General features: G+C 41.4%; 1 protein-coding gene across 1 annotated transcript in view; it reads left to right on the top strand.

Annotated features, from left to right (window-relative positions):
- Positions 1-20,722, top strand: part of LOC121578329 (mitogen-activated protein kinase 14A) — a 60,677-nt gene that overhangs the window by 14,431 nt on the left and 25,524 nt on the right. Inside the window, exons 2-3 of the mRNA XM_041892640.2 lie at positions 16,001-16,130; positions 19,635-19,693. Coding sequence (XP_041748574.1) covers positions 16,001-16,130; positions 19,635-19,693 — 189 coding nt within the window. The remainder of the gene's footprint in view (positions 1-16,000; positions 16,131-19,634; positions 19,694-20,722) is intronic.

Raw genomic sequence — 20,722 nt, 5'->3', positions numbered from 1 at the left:
CTTCCTAGAGCCAAACTGAGCAATCGGGGGAGAAGGGCCTTGGTCAGGGAGGTGACCAAGAACCCGATGGTCACTGACAGAGCTCCAGAGTTCCTCTGTGGAGATGGGAGAACCTTCCAGAAGGACAACCATCTCTGCAGCACTCCACCAATCAGGCCTTTGGCCACTCTAGTATAAACGGAAGCCACTCCAGTAAAGGCACATGACAGCCTGCTTGGAGTTTGCCAAAAGGCACCTCTGGTCTGATGAAACCAAGATTGAACTCTTTGGCCTGAATGCCAAGCGTCACGTCTGGAGGAAACCTGGCACCATCCCTACGGTGAAGCATGGTGGTGCCAGCGTCAAGCTGTGGGGATGTTTTTCAGTGGCAGGGACTGGGAGACTAGTCAGGATTGAGGCAAAGATGAACAGAGCAAAGTACAGAGATCCTAGATGAAAACCTGCTCCAGAGCGCTCAGGACCTCAGACTGGGGTGAAGGTTCATCATCCAACAGGACAATGACCCTAAGCACACAGCCAAGACAAAGCAGGAGTGGCTTCGGGACAAGTCTCTGAATGTTCTTGAGTGGCCAAGCCAGAGCCCGGACTTGAACCCGATCAAACATCCCTGGAGAGACTTGAAAATAGCTGTGCAGCAACGCTCCCCATCCAACCTGACAGAGCTTGAGAGGATGTGCAGAGAAGAATGGGAGAAACTCCCCAAATACAGGTGTGCCAAGCTTGTAGCGTCATACCCAAGAAGGGGGAAAAAAAACAATTTAATCAATTTTAGAATAAGGCTAACTTAACAAAATGTGGATAAAGTCAAGGGGTCTGAATACTTTACGAATGCACTGTATTTGTACTTTAATTTGCGTCTAGGGTTAGGTGGTGAGGGTAGCGGTAAGCGTTCATGTTAGGTTAGGGTCAGCGGTTGAAAGCTCTGAACTTCTGTCTCTGTATCATAGCCAAATATTGATGAGCTGCTGTGTCTCACTCTGGTGTCCTGGACAGTGCAGTTGCAGTAAATTGTGGGACACTGCAGTAGTAGTGCTGCCAGGTGTGAGCTAAAACGTTGTCATAGGACTACACTGCTCACAGCCTCAGAGTATACTTATAGGTCTAAGTACTGTACCTTCCTGGGCAGTGCAGTGAAACATACGTTGAGAGTTTGTTGACATTGTTGAGAGAGAAGCAACATTGAGAGAGGGTGGCAGTGCAATACTGTATAATGGGAGAGTAGTGAGGTATTAATAGACTAGATATGTGCTCGAAATGGCACTCTAGATAGTGCACTACTTTTGACCAGAGTCATATGGTCAAGTAGGGCACTATGTAGGGAATAGGGTGCCATTTGGGACAAATAGCAGACTTGCTTTGTGTCCCTCCTTCCAGTTGTCTTGGCTATTCCATGAGTCAGTTCCTGTAGTCCTGTCTGCAGTCAGTCAGTCAGTCAGTTGGTCGCCCGGCCAGTCAGTCCAATCAGTCAGTCAATCAGTGGCTCCAGGTTTTCTTTTTTGCAGTCCCGCTACTCAGATTATCAGATCTCACATCGCCTGGAGAAATGTCTAACATATCAACAACCACTTTAACATCATTCGGTGAATCGATCTTATCATAGCCCAGCAGGACTGCAAAGAAAGACAAGCTGGTATGCCAAACTTTCAGCCAGTCAGTTAGAGTTTAATGTACAGTACCAGTCAAAAGTTTGGACACACCTACTCATTCCAGGGATTTTCTTTATTTTTACTATTTTCTACATTGTAGAATAATATAGATATCAAAACTATGAAATAACACATATGGAATCATGTAGTAACCAAAAAAGTGTTAAACAAATCAAAACACAGTTGAAGTCGGAAGTTTAAATACACCTTAGCCAAATACATTTAAACTCAGTTTTTCACAATTCCTGACATTTAATCCTAGTAAAAATTCCCTGTCTTAGGTCAGTTAGCATCACCACTTTATTTTAAGAATATGAAATGTCAGAATAATAGTAGAGTGATTTATTTCAGCTTTTATTTCTTTCATCACATTCCCAGTGGGTCAGAAGTTTACATACACTCAATTAGTATTTGGTAGCATTACCTTTAAATTGTTTAACTTGGGTCAAAAGTTTCGGGTAGCCTTCCACTAGCTTCCCACAATAAGTTGGGTGAATTCTGGCCCATTCCTCCTGACGGAGCTGGTGTAACTGAGTCAGGTTTGTAGGCCTCCTTGCTCACACACACTTTTTCAGTTCTGCCCACAAATGTTCTGTAGGATTGAGGTCAGGGCTTTGTGATGGCCACTCCAATACCTTGACTTTGTTGTCCTTAAGCCATTTTGCCACAACTTTGGAAGTATGCTTGGGGTCATTGTCCATTTGGAAGACCCATTTGCGACCAAGCTTTAACTTCCTGACTGATGTCTTGAGATGTTGCTTCAATATATCCACATAATTTTCCATCCTCATGATGCCATCTATTTTGTGAAGTGCACCAGTCCCTCCTGCAGCAATGCACCCTCACAGCATGATGCTGCCACCCCCGTGCTTCACGGTTGGGATGGTGTTCTTCGGCTTGCAAGCGGTCCCCTTTTTCCTCCAAACATAACGATGGTCATTATGGCCAAACAGTTCTATTTTTGTTTCATCAGACCAGAGGACATTTCTCCAGAAAGTACGATATTTTTCCCCATGTGCAGTTGCAAACCATAGTCTGGCTTTTTTTATGGCTGTTTTGGAGCAGTGGCTTCTTCCTTGCTGATCGGCCTTTCAGGTTAGGTCGATATAGGACTCGTTTTACTGTGGATATAGATACTTTTGTACCTGTTTCCTCCAGCATCTTCACAAGGCCCTTTGTTGTTGTTCTGGGACTGATTTGCACTTTTCCCACCAAAGTATGTTCATCTCTAGAAGACAGAACGCGTCTCCTTCCTGAGCGGTATGACGGCTGCGTGGTCCCATGGTGTTTATACTTGCGTACTATTGTTTGTACAGATGAACATGGTACCTTCAGGCGTTTGGAAATTGCTCCCAAGGATGAACCAGACTTGTGGAGGTCAACAATGTTTTTTTCTGAGTTCTTGGCTGATTTCTTTTGATTTTCCCATGATGTCAAGCAAAGAGGCACTGAGTTTGAAGGTAGGCCTCGAAATACATCCACAGGTACACCTCCAATTGACTCAAATTATGTCAATTAGCCTATCAGAAGCTTCTAAAGCCATGACATAATTTTCTGGAATTTTCCAAGCTGTTTAAAGGCACAGTCAACTTAGTGTATGTACACTTCTGATACACTGGAATTGTGATACAGTGAATTATAAGTGAAATAATCTGTCTGTGAACAATTGTTGGAAAAATTACTTGTGTCATGCACAAAGTAGATGTCCTAACCGACTTGCCAAAACTATAGTTTGTTAACAAGAAATTTGTGGAGTGGTTGAAAACGAGTTTTAATGACTCCAACCTAAAGTGTATGTAAACTTCCGACTTCAACTGTGTATGTTATATTTGAGATTCTTCAAAGTAGCCACCCATGCCTTGATGACAGCTTTGCACACTCTTGGCATTCTCTCAACCAGCTTCACTGAAATGCATTTCAATTAACAGGTGTGCTTTTAAAAAAGTTAATTTGTGGAATTTCATTCCTTCTTAATGCGTTTGAGCCAATCAGTTGTGTTGTGACAAGGTATACTGAAGATGGCTGTCACGCCCTGACTCTGGGGACTGGTATTTGTTGAGTCAGGGTGTGTATTTTCTGTGTGGTTATGTTCTATGTTGTATTTTCTAGGTTTAGATCTAGATCGTCTAGATCTATGTTGGCCGGTTTGGTTCCCAATCAGAGGCAGCTGTCGCTCGTTGTCTCTGATTGGGGACCATACTTAGGTAGCCTATTGGCACTAGTGGGTTGTGGGATCTTGTTCCGTGTTAGGTATGTTTGTTTTGTGTACCTTGGACTTCACGTTTCGTTTGTTGTTTTGTCATTGTGTTTATTCGGAAAAATAAACATGTACGCATATCACGCTGCGCCTTGGTCCGTCCCGTCTGTGAACGAACGTGACAATGGCACTATTTGGTAAAAGACTGAGTCCATATTATGGCAAGAACAGCTCAAATAAGCAAAGAGAAACGACGGTCCATCATTACTTTAAGACATGAAGGTTAATCAATCTGGAAAATTTCAAGAACTTTGAAATTTTCTTCAAGTGCAATCGCAATAACCATCAAGCGCTATGATGAAACTGGCTCTCATGAGGACCGCCACAGGAAAGGAAGACCCAGAGTTACCTCTGCTGCAGAGGATAAGTTCAATAGAGTTAACTGCACCTCAGATTGCAGCCCAAATAAATGCTTTACAGAGTTCAAGTAACAGACACAACTCAGCATCAACTGTTCAGAGGAGACTACACGAATCAGGCCTTTATGGTCTAATTGCTTCAAAGAAACCACTACTAAAGGACACCAATAAGAAGAAGAGACTTGCTTGGGCCAAGAAACACGAGCAATGGACATTAGACCGGTGGAGTCCAAATTTGAGATTTTTGTTTCTAACCGCTGTGTCTTTGTGAGACGCAGAGTAGGTGAACAGATAATCTCTGCATTTGTGGTTCCCACTGTGAAGCATGGAGGAGGTGGTGTGGGGGTGCTTTGCTGGTGACACTGTCGGTCATTCAAAGCCTTTCTGAGAGAACCACTCGCATCACAGACGTCACTCTATTCCTGCTCTGTTCTTAGAATGGGTTCTTAGAATGTGGAAGCCACCCAGGAGTTCCATGCTAGTTTATGCAAAGAGTGTTCAGAGAGTTATTAATAATATATATTGGTAAGACTTTACTTTAAGACATAATTTAAGGGTAGTTGTAAATGTTTTATTAAAAGTAGCTTATAGACCGTTAATAATTAGCTAAATATGTAGTTTATTAAAAAGATTGTAAACAGATATTGCCTAGGCCTCATTAGAGTAGTTGGCTCTAGGTGTTGGTACAGTGTGGCGCGCTATGGTATGCAGTGCCCTCAGAGCCAGCCACTAAGTCAAGCTTACACAAACACACATGCATTTATAATGCATAACTAAACAATGGTGCTAAGATGAACAATGAAAAGCCTGCCGTCTTTGACAAGACCATATGTAGTTGTGGTAACAAGTTTACTCTCAGAGGAGAAACGAGTCTGACTTAGTAGGAACTTGCTTCCTTATTCCTTGGTATTTGGAGGGCAAACCCTGCACATAGTAATTTGGATTTTTAGGACCCAATTAGCTACTGCACATGCAGCAGCTACTCTTCCTATGGTCCACAGAAAACGTACAAATACATTGCAATGTACAGAACAACATAAGATATTACATAAAATAATAATAAAAATAAAAGTTATAAATAATAATAATAATATGCCATTTAGCAGACGCTTTTATCCAAAGCGACTTACAGTCATGCGTGCATACATATTTTTTTTTTGTGTATGGGTGGTCCCGGGGATCGAACCCACTACCTTGGCGTTACAAGCGCCGTGCTCTACCAGCTGAGCTACAGAGGACCACAGTTATATATAGGGAAGACACCAAGAGACAACAAAAATACTATTTACACACTATTCATATTCTTATATACAGTACAGTTAAATTAGGTCTTTAGAAAGACGAGAGGCGCTGTGATACTATGTTTTTTAAATCTGTTTTTAAAGCTAAACTTGCGTTTTACCTGAGTAACCTCTGGTGGCAGAGCATTCCACGATGACATGACTCTATACATAATGCGACACATTAAATCTGTTTTTGGTTTGGGTACCGTGAAAAAAACGATAGTGGCGTGTCTGGTGGGGTATGTATATCTGAAGTGTATGCAAATAGATTATACAACTGCTTAGGCATTTTCAACACACAAATGTTTCTTAAAAAGACTAGAAGGGAAGTAGTAAATTTCTCCTCAACCATGAAAGACTATCATGCATGTTGTTGATGTTAGTTTTGTGTGTGCAGTTAAGGGCAAGGCGTGCTGCTTTGTTTTGAGCCAGCTGCAGCTTTGCTAGGTCTTTCTTTGCTGCATCTGACCATATTACCAGACAGTAATCAAGATGAGAGAAGATCAAAGCCTGAACAACTAGTACAGTTATGTGTTTTTGACACAAAGATCATATTTTTATAACAGACATACCTCTCCCCATCTTCACAACAACTTTGTCAATATGACTTGGACATGTTAACTGAACAGCCAGTGTTACTCCTAGGAGTTCAGATTCTTCAACTTGTTCCATGGTCGTCACATCTTTTGATACATAGCTCCAGTTGAGGTTTAGGTCTAAGAGAATGCTTTGAACCAAATACAATGCTTTTGGTTTCAGATGGATTTAAGACCAGTTTATTGTTCATCATCATCATTCTGACACTGACTGTAACTCCTTGCTAAGAGTCTCAGTGAGCTCACTGGCTGTAAGTGCTGATGTGTAGTGTGCAATCATCAGCATACATAGTCATTTTAGCTTCTTGTAAGACAAGTGGCAAATAATTTGTAAAAATAGAGAAGCGTAACGGCCCAAGGCAACTGCCCTGAGGAATACCGCACTGTAGATATCTGATGTTAGAGAAGCTTCCATTGAAGAATACTCTGAGTTCTATTTGATAAATAACTCTCCAACCATGTGATGGCAGGTGATGTAAAGCCATAAGTGTTTTTTTCAATAAGAAGTGATGATCAATAACATCAAAGGCTGCACTGAAATCTAACAATACAGCTCCAACTATCATCTTATTATCCATTTCTTTTAGCAAATCATCAGTCATCTGAGTCAGTGCAGTACAAGTTGAGTGCCCTTCCCTATATGCATGCTGAAAGTCAGTAGGTAACTTGTTCTTTAAAAAAATGGCATTGTATTTGTTCGAACACAATTCTCTCCATCAGTTTACTAAGAACAGTCAACTTTACTGATTGAGCGGCTTTTAGAGCCAGCAAAGGGTGCTTTATTATTTAGGTAGTGGAATTACTTTAGCGTCCTTCCGCGCCTGTGGACACACACACTTCTTTAGGCTTTGGTTAAATACATGGCAAATGGGGGTGGCAATACAGTCTGCTACCATTCTCAATAGTTTTCCATATAGGTTGTCTATACCTGGTGGCTTATCATTATTGATGGATAACAACTGTTTTTCCACCTCTTCCACACAAACTCGACCAAATTCAATAAGGCAATCCTTCTCTTTCATTATTATATCTTCAATACACAAATATGATGGTTCACTGTTGAATGTTGTCATTTCACTTCTGTTTGTCCACTTAACTGGTGAAATAGTCATTGAAATTATTTGGCTATATCAAAAAGTTTTGTTGTAAAAGACCCATCAACTTCAATGAACCATAGAGATTAAATTGATTTTCTGCTCATAATATAATTTAAGGTGCTCAAGTCTTTTTCCCATTTATCTTGTTTTGATTATAAAATTATATATATATATATATATATATATATATATATATATATATATATATATATATATATATATATATATATATAATATACACATACAACACACAGTGGGGGGAAAAAAGTATTTAGTCAGCCACCAATTGTGCAAGTTCAACTATGACAGACAAAATGACAAAAAAAAATCCAGAAAATCACATTGTAGGATTTTTAATGAATTTATTTGCAAATTATGGTGGAAAATAAGTATTTGGTCAATAACAAAAGTTTCTTAATACTTTGTTATATACCCTTTGTTGGCAATGACACAGGTCAAACGTTTTCTGTAAGTCTTCACAAGGTTTTCACACACTGTTGCTGGTATTTTGGCCCATTCCTCCATGCAGATCTCCTCTAGAGCAGTGATGTTTTGGGGCTGTCGCTGGGCAACACGGACTTTCAACTCCCTCCAAAGATTTTCTATGGGGTTGAGATCTGGAGACTGGCTGGGCCACTCCAGGACCTTGAAATACTTCTTACGAAGCCACTCCTTCGTTGCCCGGGCGGTGTGTTTGGGATCATTGGCATGCTGAAAGACCCAGCCACGTTTCATCTTCAATGCCCTTGCTGATGGAAGGAGGTTTTCACTCAAAATCTCACGATACATGGCCCCATTCATTCTTTCCTTTACACGGATCAGTTGTCCTGGTCCCTTTGCAGAAAAACAGCCCCAAAGCTTGATGTTTCCACCCCCATGCTTCACAGTAGGTATGGTGTTCTTTGGATGCAACTCAGCATTCTTTGTCCTCCAAACACGACGAGTTGAGTTTTTACCAAAAAGCAACGGTATATTCTAAATCAGAGAGGAATAGGTGAAGCATTAATAATTTAGTACATCAAAGCTAGCTACATCAAGTAAGAGAACATTTAATGTAACATCTAATTAGGGTTCACTGGGAAACACTAACCACTACGTTGGTTCCTACCCTGTCATAATAACCCCTCCTTGGCTTTTTCATTCATTGACATGTCAAACAACACTATTCAAAGTGCCCTCTATATTCCAACTTTTGGTTGAAGTTTGTTTGAACAGTATAAAACAATCAGATTGGAGAAAGACCCATTAAAAACACTTAGAATGTATGTATTGCCAGCCTAGGGTAATGCACTACTCATAAAGCATATTTATACATTTTATTATTTAAAAACCTAACATACTGTCAAATACCATCACAAATGACAAAAATATTGTGATATAATACTTTGGCCATGTCGCCCAGCCCTACTTTAGGCTACATGGTATATGTAATGTATAGGAAAATGTTCGGCAGGAAATGTCATAGCAGTCACTGCAGCAATAGGCTATATCACTGATAAACATTAGATTTGTGTGTGTGATTGTGTATGCGTTCATGTGTGCATGACTCAAATGGGGCTAGGCAGAGAAGGGCTGTGCAGGTTCAACACCCACTCAACATCGGCTCTCTATGTTCTTTGTTCTGTATCAGGGTGTGGACATGACATGTGCTGATGAGGAATCACTGTAGCATGGAGCACAGCCAATGTGTGGTGTGCGTGTGGATGTGTCACAGCCAAGCCATTTCACTGTTATACATGTGGACACAGCAGCTCTCACATGATGAAGCTGACTCACTATCGTACACATCCTCCCCTTAGCTCCATACAGGCAGACAGTAACATAGGGGTGAATCCTAAGTCATGCATTGATGTCAATGGGAGACTAGGTATGTGAAAATGTGACTTAAAGGACAACTCCATCAGTTAACATTTGGTTTGTTATTATGAAATATTTAGAGTCCTACACAGTTTTAGTGATAATTTTTTTGATTTCATGTCTATTGACTGTTTAGTGATGAGCAAAATCGCAAATTGCTTCTCTTTTACACTTTCAAGTAGGATCCCTGAGATGACTTATACAACAAATGATGGACAGTCATTTTCAGCGATCTATATAACCCGTCTGTAGGTTTTTGATCATATTGGAACTCCTTGCTACATACAGTGCATTCGGAAAGTATTCAGACCCCTTTACTTTTTCAACATTTTGTTATGTTACAGCCTTATTCTAAAATTGATACAATTCCTAATCAATCTACACACTGACACAGCAAAACCAGTTTTTAGACATTTGTGCAAATGTATTAAAAATAAAAAACGGATCACATTTACATAAGTATTCAGACCCTTTACTCATTACTTTGTTGAAGCACCTTTGGCAGCGATTACAGCCTTCAGCATTCTTGGGTATGACGCTACAAGCTTGGCACACCTGTATTTGGGGAGTGTCTCCCATTCTTCTCTGCAGATCCTCTCAAGCTCTGTCAGGTTGGATGGGGAGCGTCGCTGCACAGCTATTTCAGGTCTTTCCAGAGATGTTAAATCGGGTTCAATTCCGGGTTCTGGCTGAGCCACTCAAGGACATTCAGAGACTTCTCCCGAAGCCACTCCTGCGTTGTCTTGGCTGTGTGCTCTGGAGCAGGTTTTCATCAAGGATTCGCTCTGTACTTTGCTCCGTTCATCTTTGCCTCGGTCCTGACTTGTCTCCCAGTCCCTAAATCATCCCCACACCATGATGTTGCCACCACCGTGCTTCACCGTAGGGATGGTGCCAGGTTTCCTCCAGAAGTGACGCATGGCATTCAGACCAGAGAATCTTGTTTCTCATGGTCTGAGAGTCTTGAGGTGCCTTTTGGCAAACTCCAAACGGGCTGTCATGTGCCTTTTACTGAGGAGTGGCTTCCGTCTGGCCACTCTACAATGAAGGCCTGATTAGTGGAGTGCTGCAGAAATGGTTGTCCTTCTGGAAGGTTCTCCCATCCCCACAGAGGAACTCTAGAGCTCTGTCAGTGACCATCGTGTTCTTGGTCACCTCCCTGACCAAGGCCCTTCTCCCCGGATTGCTCAGTTTGGCCAGGTGGCCAGCTCTAGGAAGAGTCTTGGTGGTTCCAAACTAATTCCATTGAAGAATAATGGAGGCCACTGTGTTCTTGGACCTTCAATGCTGCAGAAATGTTTTTGTACCCTTCCCCAGATCTGTGCCTTAACTCTATGGACAAATCCTTCGACCTCATGGCTTGGTTTCTGCTCTGACATGCACTGTCAACTGTGGGACCTTATATAGACAGGTGTGTGCCTTTCCAAATCATGTCCAATCAATTGAATTGACCACAGGTGGACTCCAATGAAGTTGTAGAAACATCTCAAGGATAATGAATGAAAACAGGATGCACCTGAGATCAATTTCCAGTCTCCTAGCAAAGGGTCTGTATACTTATGTAAATAAGTATTTTGTATTTTTTATAAATGTGCAAAAATGTCTAAAAACCTGTTTTCGCTTTGTCATTTTGGGGTATTGTGTGTAGATTGCTGAGGATTTTATTTAATCCATTTTAGAAATAAGGCTGTAACGTAACAAAATGTGGAAAAAGTCAAGGGGTCTGAATACTTTCCGAAGGCAATGAAGTTACCCTTTTAATGCAGCGTTTTCCAAACTCTGTCCTCGGGACCCCAAGGTGTGCACGTTTTAGGTTTTTGCCCTAACACTACACAGCTGACTCAAATGATCAAAGCTAGATGATTAGTTTATTATTTGAATCAGCTTTGTAGTGCTAGGGCAAAAACCAAAATGTGCACCCCTTGGGGTCTAGAGGACCGAGTTTGGGAAACCCTGCTTTAATGCAAGTGCGCACCAGCAAGAGATCGTTCTTTGGTTAGCGATGTTTCTGTAGCGCGCATGTGATTGTTTGCAAAACAAATGGCCACTGGATTGATGCAAATAATCATATCATTCTGCCAGGTACTTTATATTTAACATTTTAATTGAGAACGTTTTTGGGAGAACAGGTAGCTAAATTATTACACACATTGTGACATTGATTTAATAACTTTGAATTGTGAGAAAATAAAAACAAAGCTTCTAGACCGGAATCCTGGCCCCTTGGCTACAACTACTGCCCTACTTACAATTTCCTGGAAAAAAACGTTTCACAGAAGTCTGACCATGCCAGCTCCAGTCTCCCTGGCAACCTAGTAGGAAGATCCATTGTTGTTCCCAAGATCAGTTGGAGTGGGGGTTTGGGAGGGGGGATGGGGGAAAGAGGGTGCGTGGGTGGTAGAAAGGGGAGGGGGATATTTTGAAGCAATTAAATACTTTGTTTTTCAAATCCCAAGTAAGCGGTTGAAAGTGAATCATCAGATGCAATAGTTGTTGTTTCTGGCTGCTGTGGTCTGGTTGCATCTTAACAATCTTTCTGGTCTGAATGGTGCAAATTGACCTGCTGATGTTTCTGATGCATTTCCAAGTCGCAGTTAAAAGGAATGTAATTCTGTTGCTTTATTTTCTGTTGAGTTAATGCTACTAGTGTAGACGCTGGCTTACAGTGTGAATTTCCCCTGAGCTGCTGAAGGTGTGTGTGTGAGAGAAAGCGAGCGCGTGTGACGGAGTGCGTGTGTGTGTGTGTGATAGTGCGTGTGTGTGTGTGAGAGTGCGTGTGTGTGTGTGAGAGCATGTGTTATTGAATGTATGGGTACATTCTCCTGGAATGTGTCGGAACTGTACTGTGGTAATAATGAAAACACACACACTGAGAGGGAGCCTCAGCTTAATCAGATGGCTTTATCGCATACTGTAGCAGGAATGTCAGCGCTCATAGGCTAAATCAGTGGGGGGGGTCAGAAATTTATGATTACAGATTATTGTATGGGAGAATATACAGACGTTTTTTTGAGAATTTGAAAAATACAATTTTATTGAATAGATGTATTTATTGGTTTCTTTTCATTTAGAAAATGTCATGAATAGAAGGTTGTTTTGTTGATGTAAAAATCGAAATGTACCCATTTTTAAGGTTGTCATTAGATTTGGGGTGGGTAGGGGTCATGAGAAATTCTTGCAAAAAAATGGGGTCACCTGAAATTATTTTGGAAAAATGGGGTCCCCTCTGGAAAAGTTTGAGTACAACTGGGCTAACACAGTGAGGGAAAAAAGTATTTGATCCCCTGCTGATTTTGTACGTTTGCCCACTGACAAAGAAATGATCAGTCTAATTTTAATGGTAGGTTTATTTGAACAGTGAGAGACAGAATAAAAACAAAAAAAATCCAGAAAAACACATGTCAAAAATGTTATGAATTGATTTGCATTTTAATGAGGGAAATAAGTATTTGACCCCCTCTCAATCAGAAAGATTTCTGGCTCCCAGGTGTCTTTTATACAGGTAAGGAGCTGAGATTAGGAGCACACTCTTAAAGGGAGTGCTCCTAATCTCAGTTTGTTACCTGTATAAAATACACCTGTCCACAGAAGCAATCAATCAATCAGATTCCAAACTCTCCACCATGGCCAAGACCAAAGACCTCTCCAAGGATGTCAGGGACAAGATTGTAGACCTACACAAGGCTGGAATGGGCTACAAGACCATCGCCAAGCAGCTTGGTAAGAAGGTGACAACAGTTGGTACGATTATTCGCAAATGGAAGAAACACAAAAGAACTGTCAATCTCCCTCGGCCTGGGGCTCCATGCAAGATCTCACCTCGTGGAGTTGCAATGATCATGAGAACGGTGAGGAATCAGCCCAGAACTACACGGGAGGATCTTGTCAATGATCTCAAGGCAGCTGGGACCATAGTCACTAAGAAAACAATTGGTAACACACTATGTCGTGATGGACTGAAATCCTGCAGCACCCGCAAGGTTCCCCTGCTCAAGAAAGCACATATACAAGCCCGTCTGAAGTTTGCCAATGAACATCTGAATGATTCAGAGGAGAACTGGGTGAAAGTGTTGTGCTCAGATGAGACCAAAGTCGAGCTCTTTGGCATCAAATCAACTCGCCGTGTTTGGAGGAGGAGGAATTCTGCCTATGACCCCAAGAACACCATCCCCACCGTCAAACATGGAGGTGGAAACATTATGCTTTGGGGGTGTTTTTCTGCTAAGGGGACAGGACAACTTCACCGCATCAAAGGGACAATGGACGGGGCCATGTATCGTCAAATATTGGGTGAGAACCTCCTTCCCTCAGCCAGAGCATTGAAAATGGGTCGTGGATGGGTATTCCAGCATGACAGTGACCAAAAACACACGGCCAAGGCAACAAAGGAGTGGCTCAAGAAGAAGCACATTAAGGTCCTGGAGTGGCCTAGCCAGTCTCCAGACCTTAATCCCATAGAAGATCTGTGGAGGGAGCTGAAGGTTCGAGTTGCCAAACGTCAGCCTCGAAACCTTAATGACTTGGAGAAGATCTGCAAAGAGGAGTGGAACAAAATCCCTCCTGAGATGTGTGCAAACCTGGTGGCCAACTACAAGAAACGTCTGACCTCTGTGATTGCCAAAAAGGGTTTTGCCACCAAGTACTAAGTCATGTTTTGCAGAGGGGTCAAATACTTATTTCCCTCATTAAAATGCAATTCAATTTATAACATTTTTGACATGTGTTTTTCTGAGTTTTTATTCTGTCTCTCACTGTTCAAATAAACCTACCATTAAAATTAGACTGATCATGTCTTTGTCAGTGGGCAAACGTACAAAATCAGCAGGGGATCAAATACTTTTTTCCTCACTGTATACACTGGAGTTGCTTACCAAGATGACAGTGAATGTTCCTGAGTGGCCTAGTTACAATTTGGACTTAAATCTGCTTGAATATCTATTGAGAGACTTGAAAATGACTGTCTAGCAATGATCAACAACCAACTTGACAGAGTTTGACAAATGTTTTGAAGAATAATAGGCAAATATTGTAAAATGCAGGTGTGCAAAGCTCTTAGACTTACCCAGAAAGATGCACAGCTCTAATCACTGCCAAAGGGGATTCAAGCATGTATTGACTCAGTGGTGTAAATATTTATGTAAATCAGATATTTTAGTATTTTATTTTCCATTCATAAAAAAAATATAAAAATGTTCTTCCAGTTTGACATTCAAGTATTTGGTGTAGATCGTTGACAAAAAAAAAAGACAATTTACATCCATTTTAATCCCACTTTGTAACACAACAAAATGTGGAAAAGTAAAGGGGTGTGAATACTTTGTGAAGGCCCTCGTGAGCAAAACGTTTCCCATAAGAAAAAAAAAAAAAACTCATTAATAGTGTTTCACGGTATACTGAAACGTTTGTACTTTTTCAATACTAGAACATGAAACTGTTCGGTACTAGAATTTGTTACTTTCAGTAATTCTATCAAATGTGTCTGACGTCGTCTACTGTTTTGAGAGGATCAAGACTGTCTATCAGCGTAGCTGATGTCCCCTTATAGCGCGAGCGCACCGTGCCTGCTCCACTTACTCATTGCAGCCTGTCCTGGGAGTTTGTGCAGCATCATGTGAGCTCCCCATTCACAGATGTTAACAAACTTGTCTAATGTAACACGGCATGTAGAAATGTTGCAACTGTTAATTGCTGTTCGCAAAACAATGTCCATTGCTGGCTAGAACACTTTAGAATGCAAGAAAATACTGGTAGTTTCCAGCTTTGTAGGCTAACTTTCCTTGCTAGCTTACAGCTGTAGCTAACATCAGTTCACGACCCTAGTACTTTGTTTGTGATAATATACAAACCATAATGCAAAATATGCTTATTTCAAAGCTGAGTGTCACCAAAAACCATAGTCATTGCCAAAACTTTATTTATTCACTTCGTCTCCCTCGCATCAGTCACGTCTCTCCTGTCTTTCGGTCCGTGTGTTTGAATGACATCATTAGCTCTGAGACAGCATGCACATTTATAAAAGAGATTGCTTCTTCTATGCAAATGTTGTTGCATAGAAGAAGCAATAAAATAAGTCTCAAATGGAAAGGAAACAGATTATTTTTCATCTGTAGCCCCATGAAATCAGCCAAAACAAGCTCAATACACCTCGATGCATGCACACTCCTATTGAATTTGCATTCACCTCTATTGTGAATAGACCTAGGCTACATCTTGATTTACCCAGTTTATCAATAGAGATTTACCATTCAAATAAATGATAACCATTGTTTTTATGTAGATTGGTTAGAACAAAGTCAAATTGATTGTATAATTGATTCATGAATGCATACAAGAGTGTCTCTGAAAAATTGACATCAAACATTTTAAAGTGTAATGATATATTGAACTCAAAGGCTCTGTCTGGATCAAGTGTCATTCTGACTGTGATTTTGGCTAATACGCCTTCTTTTTTGCTGTGGTAACGTTTTGGTATTGAGTATCGTGATACTAAGACTGGTATCGGTATCGAAGTCAAATGATACGCTGCATCATTCATGGGGGATGACATGTTTACTGTTGCCTTGTTTCAGATTTGCCCTAACTGTGCTGTATTACATAGAGCAGGAAGGGAGGGCTACTGCAATAATACGGAGTACTACAGAAAGTGTTTAATAAAATACTATTATGTGTACAATGCATCTCCTGGTCCCAAGGACCACTTCACACAATATTACATAATAATGATTATTTCAATTTCTGGTTGAAAGTAGCATACATGCGAAATAAGAGGAATGTAGTGTTGAATTATTGATGTAACGTCAATAATGTCATGTTATATCAGTAATGTTATGAATGTTGTAATTACCAAGGCGTAAGGCATCTCTTTGTGTGTGTGTGTGTGTGTCGTGTGCTCTTCGACACTGCAGCTCGTCGTATGACGTTAAGTCGGGGCTGAAGATCGCAGTGAAGAAGCTGTCGAGACCGTTCCAGTCCATCATCCATGCTAAGAGGACCTACAGAGAACTACGACTCCTCAAACACATGAAACACGAGAACGTGAGTTAACCCCTCCACACACACCTCCTGGAGAATGTGAGTTAACCTTTCCTTGACCATTTACTGATCTATCAGTCCAACCTTTCAAAGGTTACCGGATTTTTCACAAATCCCAGTTTGAGCCTAGAGGATTCCCTCCCTGCTTATTCATGTTCCAAGAATCCTCCAACCGGGATTTCTGAAAAATCTGTTGTGTGTGCACGCGCCCATGCATATGTGTGTTACCGCCATCAGCCTCCACTCTGGGGCAAGCTGACCTGACCTCAGAGTGAGAGATACTGAAGCTGACTGTGGTACTGTATCTGTGTGTTATGAAAGGCTATTGATTGCTATCTCTTAAGCTAAAGAGCAGATGGAGTAGACACGTCTGTTTGTGTGTGTGCGCATGAGTGTGTGTGTGAAGGGGGTCAAGTGGAAGAAGTATGTGTTGTCATGTCTCTCCCTGGGTGAGGATCAAAGGCCTCATATCAGCTTGGCAAATGGCCGACAACAACCCAACCCTCTTACCTACAGGGGGGGCTGTGCCGGTCTTGACACCTTAATACTGCCATAAATTAGAGATAGGAGAATCTGTCTCTGGCCCTCTAGTATGGTGAAAGGAACATTGGGACAATATATTTCAACATCCAAACGTTGGGAATGATGAGAAATTGAATATGGAAAATTAATGTCTATTTTGTGATGTCATTAAAACATTTATAAAGGCGTTATAATGAAAACATTGTGACTTTGAGAGCTTTTACGCTGTGTATATCAGGTTTACATCCTTTTCGTTGTGTAGAAAATATCAAGGAGGAAGACAATGTTTTCATGAAGATAGGAATGTGATTTTAGCTTTTGAACAAAATCATAGTGATAATAATACTTTTGCCTCGTAACTAGCCACGCCCGAGGGAGCTCAGAGAGCGTGTCAGTATGACCGAAACGCCCCTCTTTACCAGAGTGCATAAAAGACTGAGATAAGAATGATCAGATCAGACTAGACGGACCTCAAGCTGCAGCTTTTGTCCATATTGATCCCGACCCTGAAAATCAACACGAGGTGAAGACGACAAAGTTGCCTCCACTAACGATCAATGTTACGGCTGAGTAGCTGTTCTAAGTACTGTATCTAAGAAGGTGAATTTAAGTCGGACCATCCTGTTACTCTCTTCAAACCATCGTCTGCTACGCTGCTCTCATCACCCCACAGGGGATCATCGACACGGCTAGCCGTACCACTTCCAGAACGAGTGAAAGTAAACAGATGACTAAGAAGAAGGACATTGTGACCTCTTGTGGACAAGCTGAGCCTTACATCTAAAAGGCCATCCGAAAAGAGAAGGCCATTCGACCCTTCCCACAAAGTCCTGGGTCCAACAGAGACGACGAAGACAAACACGTAAATACATGCATTACTTCTTACGAAACGGGTGGCAGTTCTGGGCAAAGTATTAGGATTACTATGAGAATAGGACCATGTGTATCCAAGTGTTTTTCTCTCTCTCTCTTTAACGTGCCATCTTTTGTAACAAGTGTCATTTCATTGTATTACGTTTGTAATCCCTACCTATACCGTGTATGTGTTTATATCTTGTGTTATCATTTTAATTAGTTAGTAAATAAATAATTAAATCAATTTGTGTGGTACGGAATGATCAGTAAGACCCGGGTTCGTGCAGACTTAGTCTACGACTTTCAGAATGAGACTGATATGAGGCAAATTATTAATAAATGACTGTTAAATGACGAGATATCTTTAGAGTTAATTCGGAAAACGGTAACTCATTAAACAACTTTTCTCGTGGTGCCCCAAATTCCTAATGAGTTAATTGTTACATGATTAATTTAATCTAGTAACAATTAAACATAGTAGGTAATTATTAGATAAATAGTCATCACAATAATGAAAGGCACGTCACGACAGATTATTAAAACATCAGTCCTGCTCACTGATTTCACTCTCACTGTGGTATGGTGCTGTAAACGCAATACTTAACATTTACAACCACTGGTTACAACAGATAGTATGCCTGTTATGCTTGTGGTGTGAAGGGAAGTTAACTCTGCATAAAGCAATGGTGTAAACAACACTGCAGCGAATCTCTTCCTTCAGGGGTGTGAGGTTTCACTGAATGATTCAGTGGTGGTGAAGCTGAACACATTAGGTCAACTGCTGTGTGTCGTGGTCAAGTTGAAGATGATAGGGGTTTAACCCAGAGTCTAACTTAAGAGTTTTACCATGCTGCTGCACCGACAGCAAATGCCACTAAACTGTGGTTGTGTGTGGCAGATGGCAATAAAATCATCTGAATCTGACAGTGCTGACTGTGGTGATTGTGTAGAAGGTCTTTTCAAAATAAAAAAAATTGTCTCTCTGTGACTTTAGGTAACGCTCAACTGCAGGCAACAGTATAATGCAGTAGGATACACCTGCCACAGAGAGTGTGGGTTTGAGTTGTTAAAACTTCTCTTTGAGTTTAGGTAACAGTTAGCTCTTAGCAGCAGGGAAGGGTACAGTAGAGTAGATAACAGTGTGATCCACCTGACACAGCTCTTGAGTCTTGACCCTCTTATTCTCTGTTATTCTCTGAGCTAATTTCCCCGCTGTTGCCTGGTTATACTGCAGGTTATGTTTTTTGGAAAGCCTGGGTCAGCCAATCACTTTGTTTTGGCTGGATTCCACCAATCGCAGAGGGCTCTGCCCTGCATGGGCGGTGTGGAGTCGAGTTGTTATGACACCCACCCACCTCAGTCAGTATCTCTAGAGGGGGGCACACTGGGTCTGGCACAGACGTCTGCCTCCTCCCTCTGTCCTCTCTCCTCTCCTCAACTCCTCTCTAGCCACCCACACACTGCCTGCATGCTAGCTCTTCTCTCTCTCTCGCTCGCTTTCTTTCTTTCTCGCTCGCTTTCTCTATCTATGCCTCTCTCCCTCTGCCTCTCTCTTTCTGTTTTATTGCATTCTGCATGATTTCCTGTTCAGAGGTTCAGTCATCACTTTCTCCTGTGTTAACAGCAACACACACACACACACACACACACACACACACACTATGAGTGAATTAGCCTGTGTCACAGATCCCTGACTGTCACTGCGTACTGTCTGTCCTGTGTTGAGAGCAGAACAGTGGTTTAGGCTCTGTTCCAAATCTTTAGAACGACCTGCCATGACTGCATCCAAAAATCCATAATCTTTGTTTGATGAAACGTGATGTTGTTGGTTGTCAAAGCGACCTTTATCTGATGGTTATTAAACACAGTGAAAGACCATGTCAAGGACAACGGGCGGTAGCACAGTCTCACACTAAGAAGTCTCTACTTTTCTTTGCACAAAGACAAATGCAGAAACCATTCCCCTCTGTTTGTGCACTCTGCATATTGCCTCATTCACCCTGAGGGATTTTAGCAGTTGGAAGAAGACCACATGTTGTGTTTGTAAATGTTTTGTCTGTAGTATGAGTTATTTGCAATGTGAGTTGTGTTTAGAATGTTGTCTAACCTTTGACTTCTTCTTTCTGTCAGGTGATTGGTCTGTTGGATGTGTTCACGCCTGCCACCAGCCTAGAGGAGTTCAACGACGTGTGAGTAACATCTTTCTTGTTCTCTCTCTCGCTCGCTCGCACTCCATTTCTACCCCCCCCCCCCTCTCTCTGGCAATTCAAATAGCTGTTGAATAGGAGTTCAAGTTGCCTAGCAGAACACATACATGCACAGGTATATGTTATAGGGATGGGGGAAAAAATTGAGACAGTAGGCTTGGGCTGTATCCAGATTTTCAATTGTCGTACCGTCCTTCTCTCATACCAGGATTTGCGGTATTACCAGCATAGCACACAAGGGGGCACTAAAAACACAATAAAAGCCATTGGGCCTCTATTACCGGAATGCTAACAAAATTGGAACAAGCTAATAGCGAAATCACATAGACGCTGTTAGCGAAATCACATAGACGCTGTTAGCTAAATGTTAACGAGCGAAAACTAACAAACTAATTGCAAAGACGGGCAAATCCAGCTCATAAAGTTATACAAGTGTAGCTACAAGCGAAAGTGAACGAGATAAATTGTGCAAATGAACAAAGTTGTGATGCATGCTTTTCTGAAGGAAGAGCAGCATGCGTACACGGAGCAGATGGGAGAAGAACTGAGGAGGGGAAAAAACGCTAGTAGGAAGCACAGGGAAAAAATGGCAGCTGTACAGATAACTCATCCAGAGCTCTGTCTTCTGGCAGGAAGCCATTATAAGATATCTGATGGCAAACATTTAGTAGTGAATTGCATACAAGTGTAACTTCATCTCCTCATGTGCACCACACAATAGAGACGCACCGATAGATATAGAACGCTATGGATTCACCAGCTCACTTTCTCCCGTTGTGCTATTTACAAACAAACACAGTGACTGGCTCAACTGTTTTGGTGATCTACAGTAACCTTAATAATTTAAAAGAATGTGACCGGGGAAATGAAGAACGCAATCTGATTTATCTCCTAAGGTATTGCACAAGGTGACTGCAGGTAATAACTTAAAAAGTAGCTACAAATATAAACTTTTGACGGTATTGAAAAAATCCTGTGGCTTTTTCCAAATACCCCGGTATACGGTATTTA

Source organism: Coregonus clupeaformis, chromosome 12 (genome assembly GCF_020615455.1).
Source record: "Coregonus clupeaformis isolate EN_2021a chromosome 12, ASM2061545v1, whole genome shotgun sequence".
NCBI classification, from domain to species: Eukaryota; Metazoa; Chordata; class Actinopteri; order Salmoniformes; family Salmonidae; genus Coregonus; species Coregonus clupeaformis.
The sequence above is the reverse complement of the archived record's forward strand: the minus strand, read 5'-3'. Positions and strand labels throughout refer to the sequence as shown.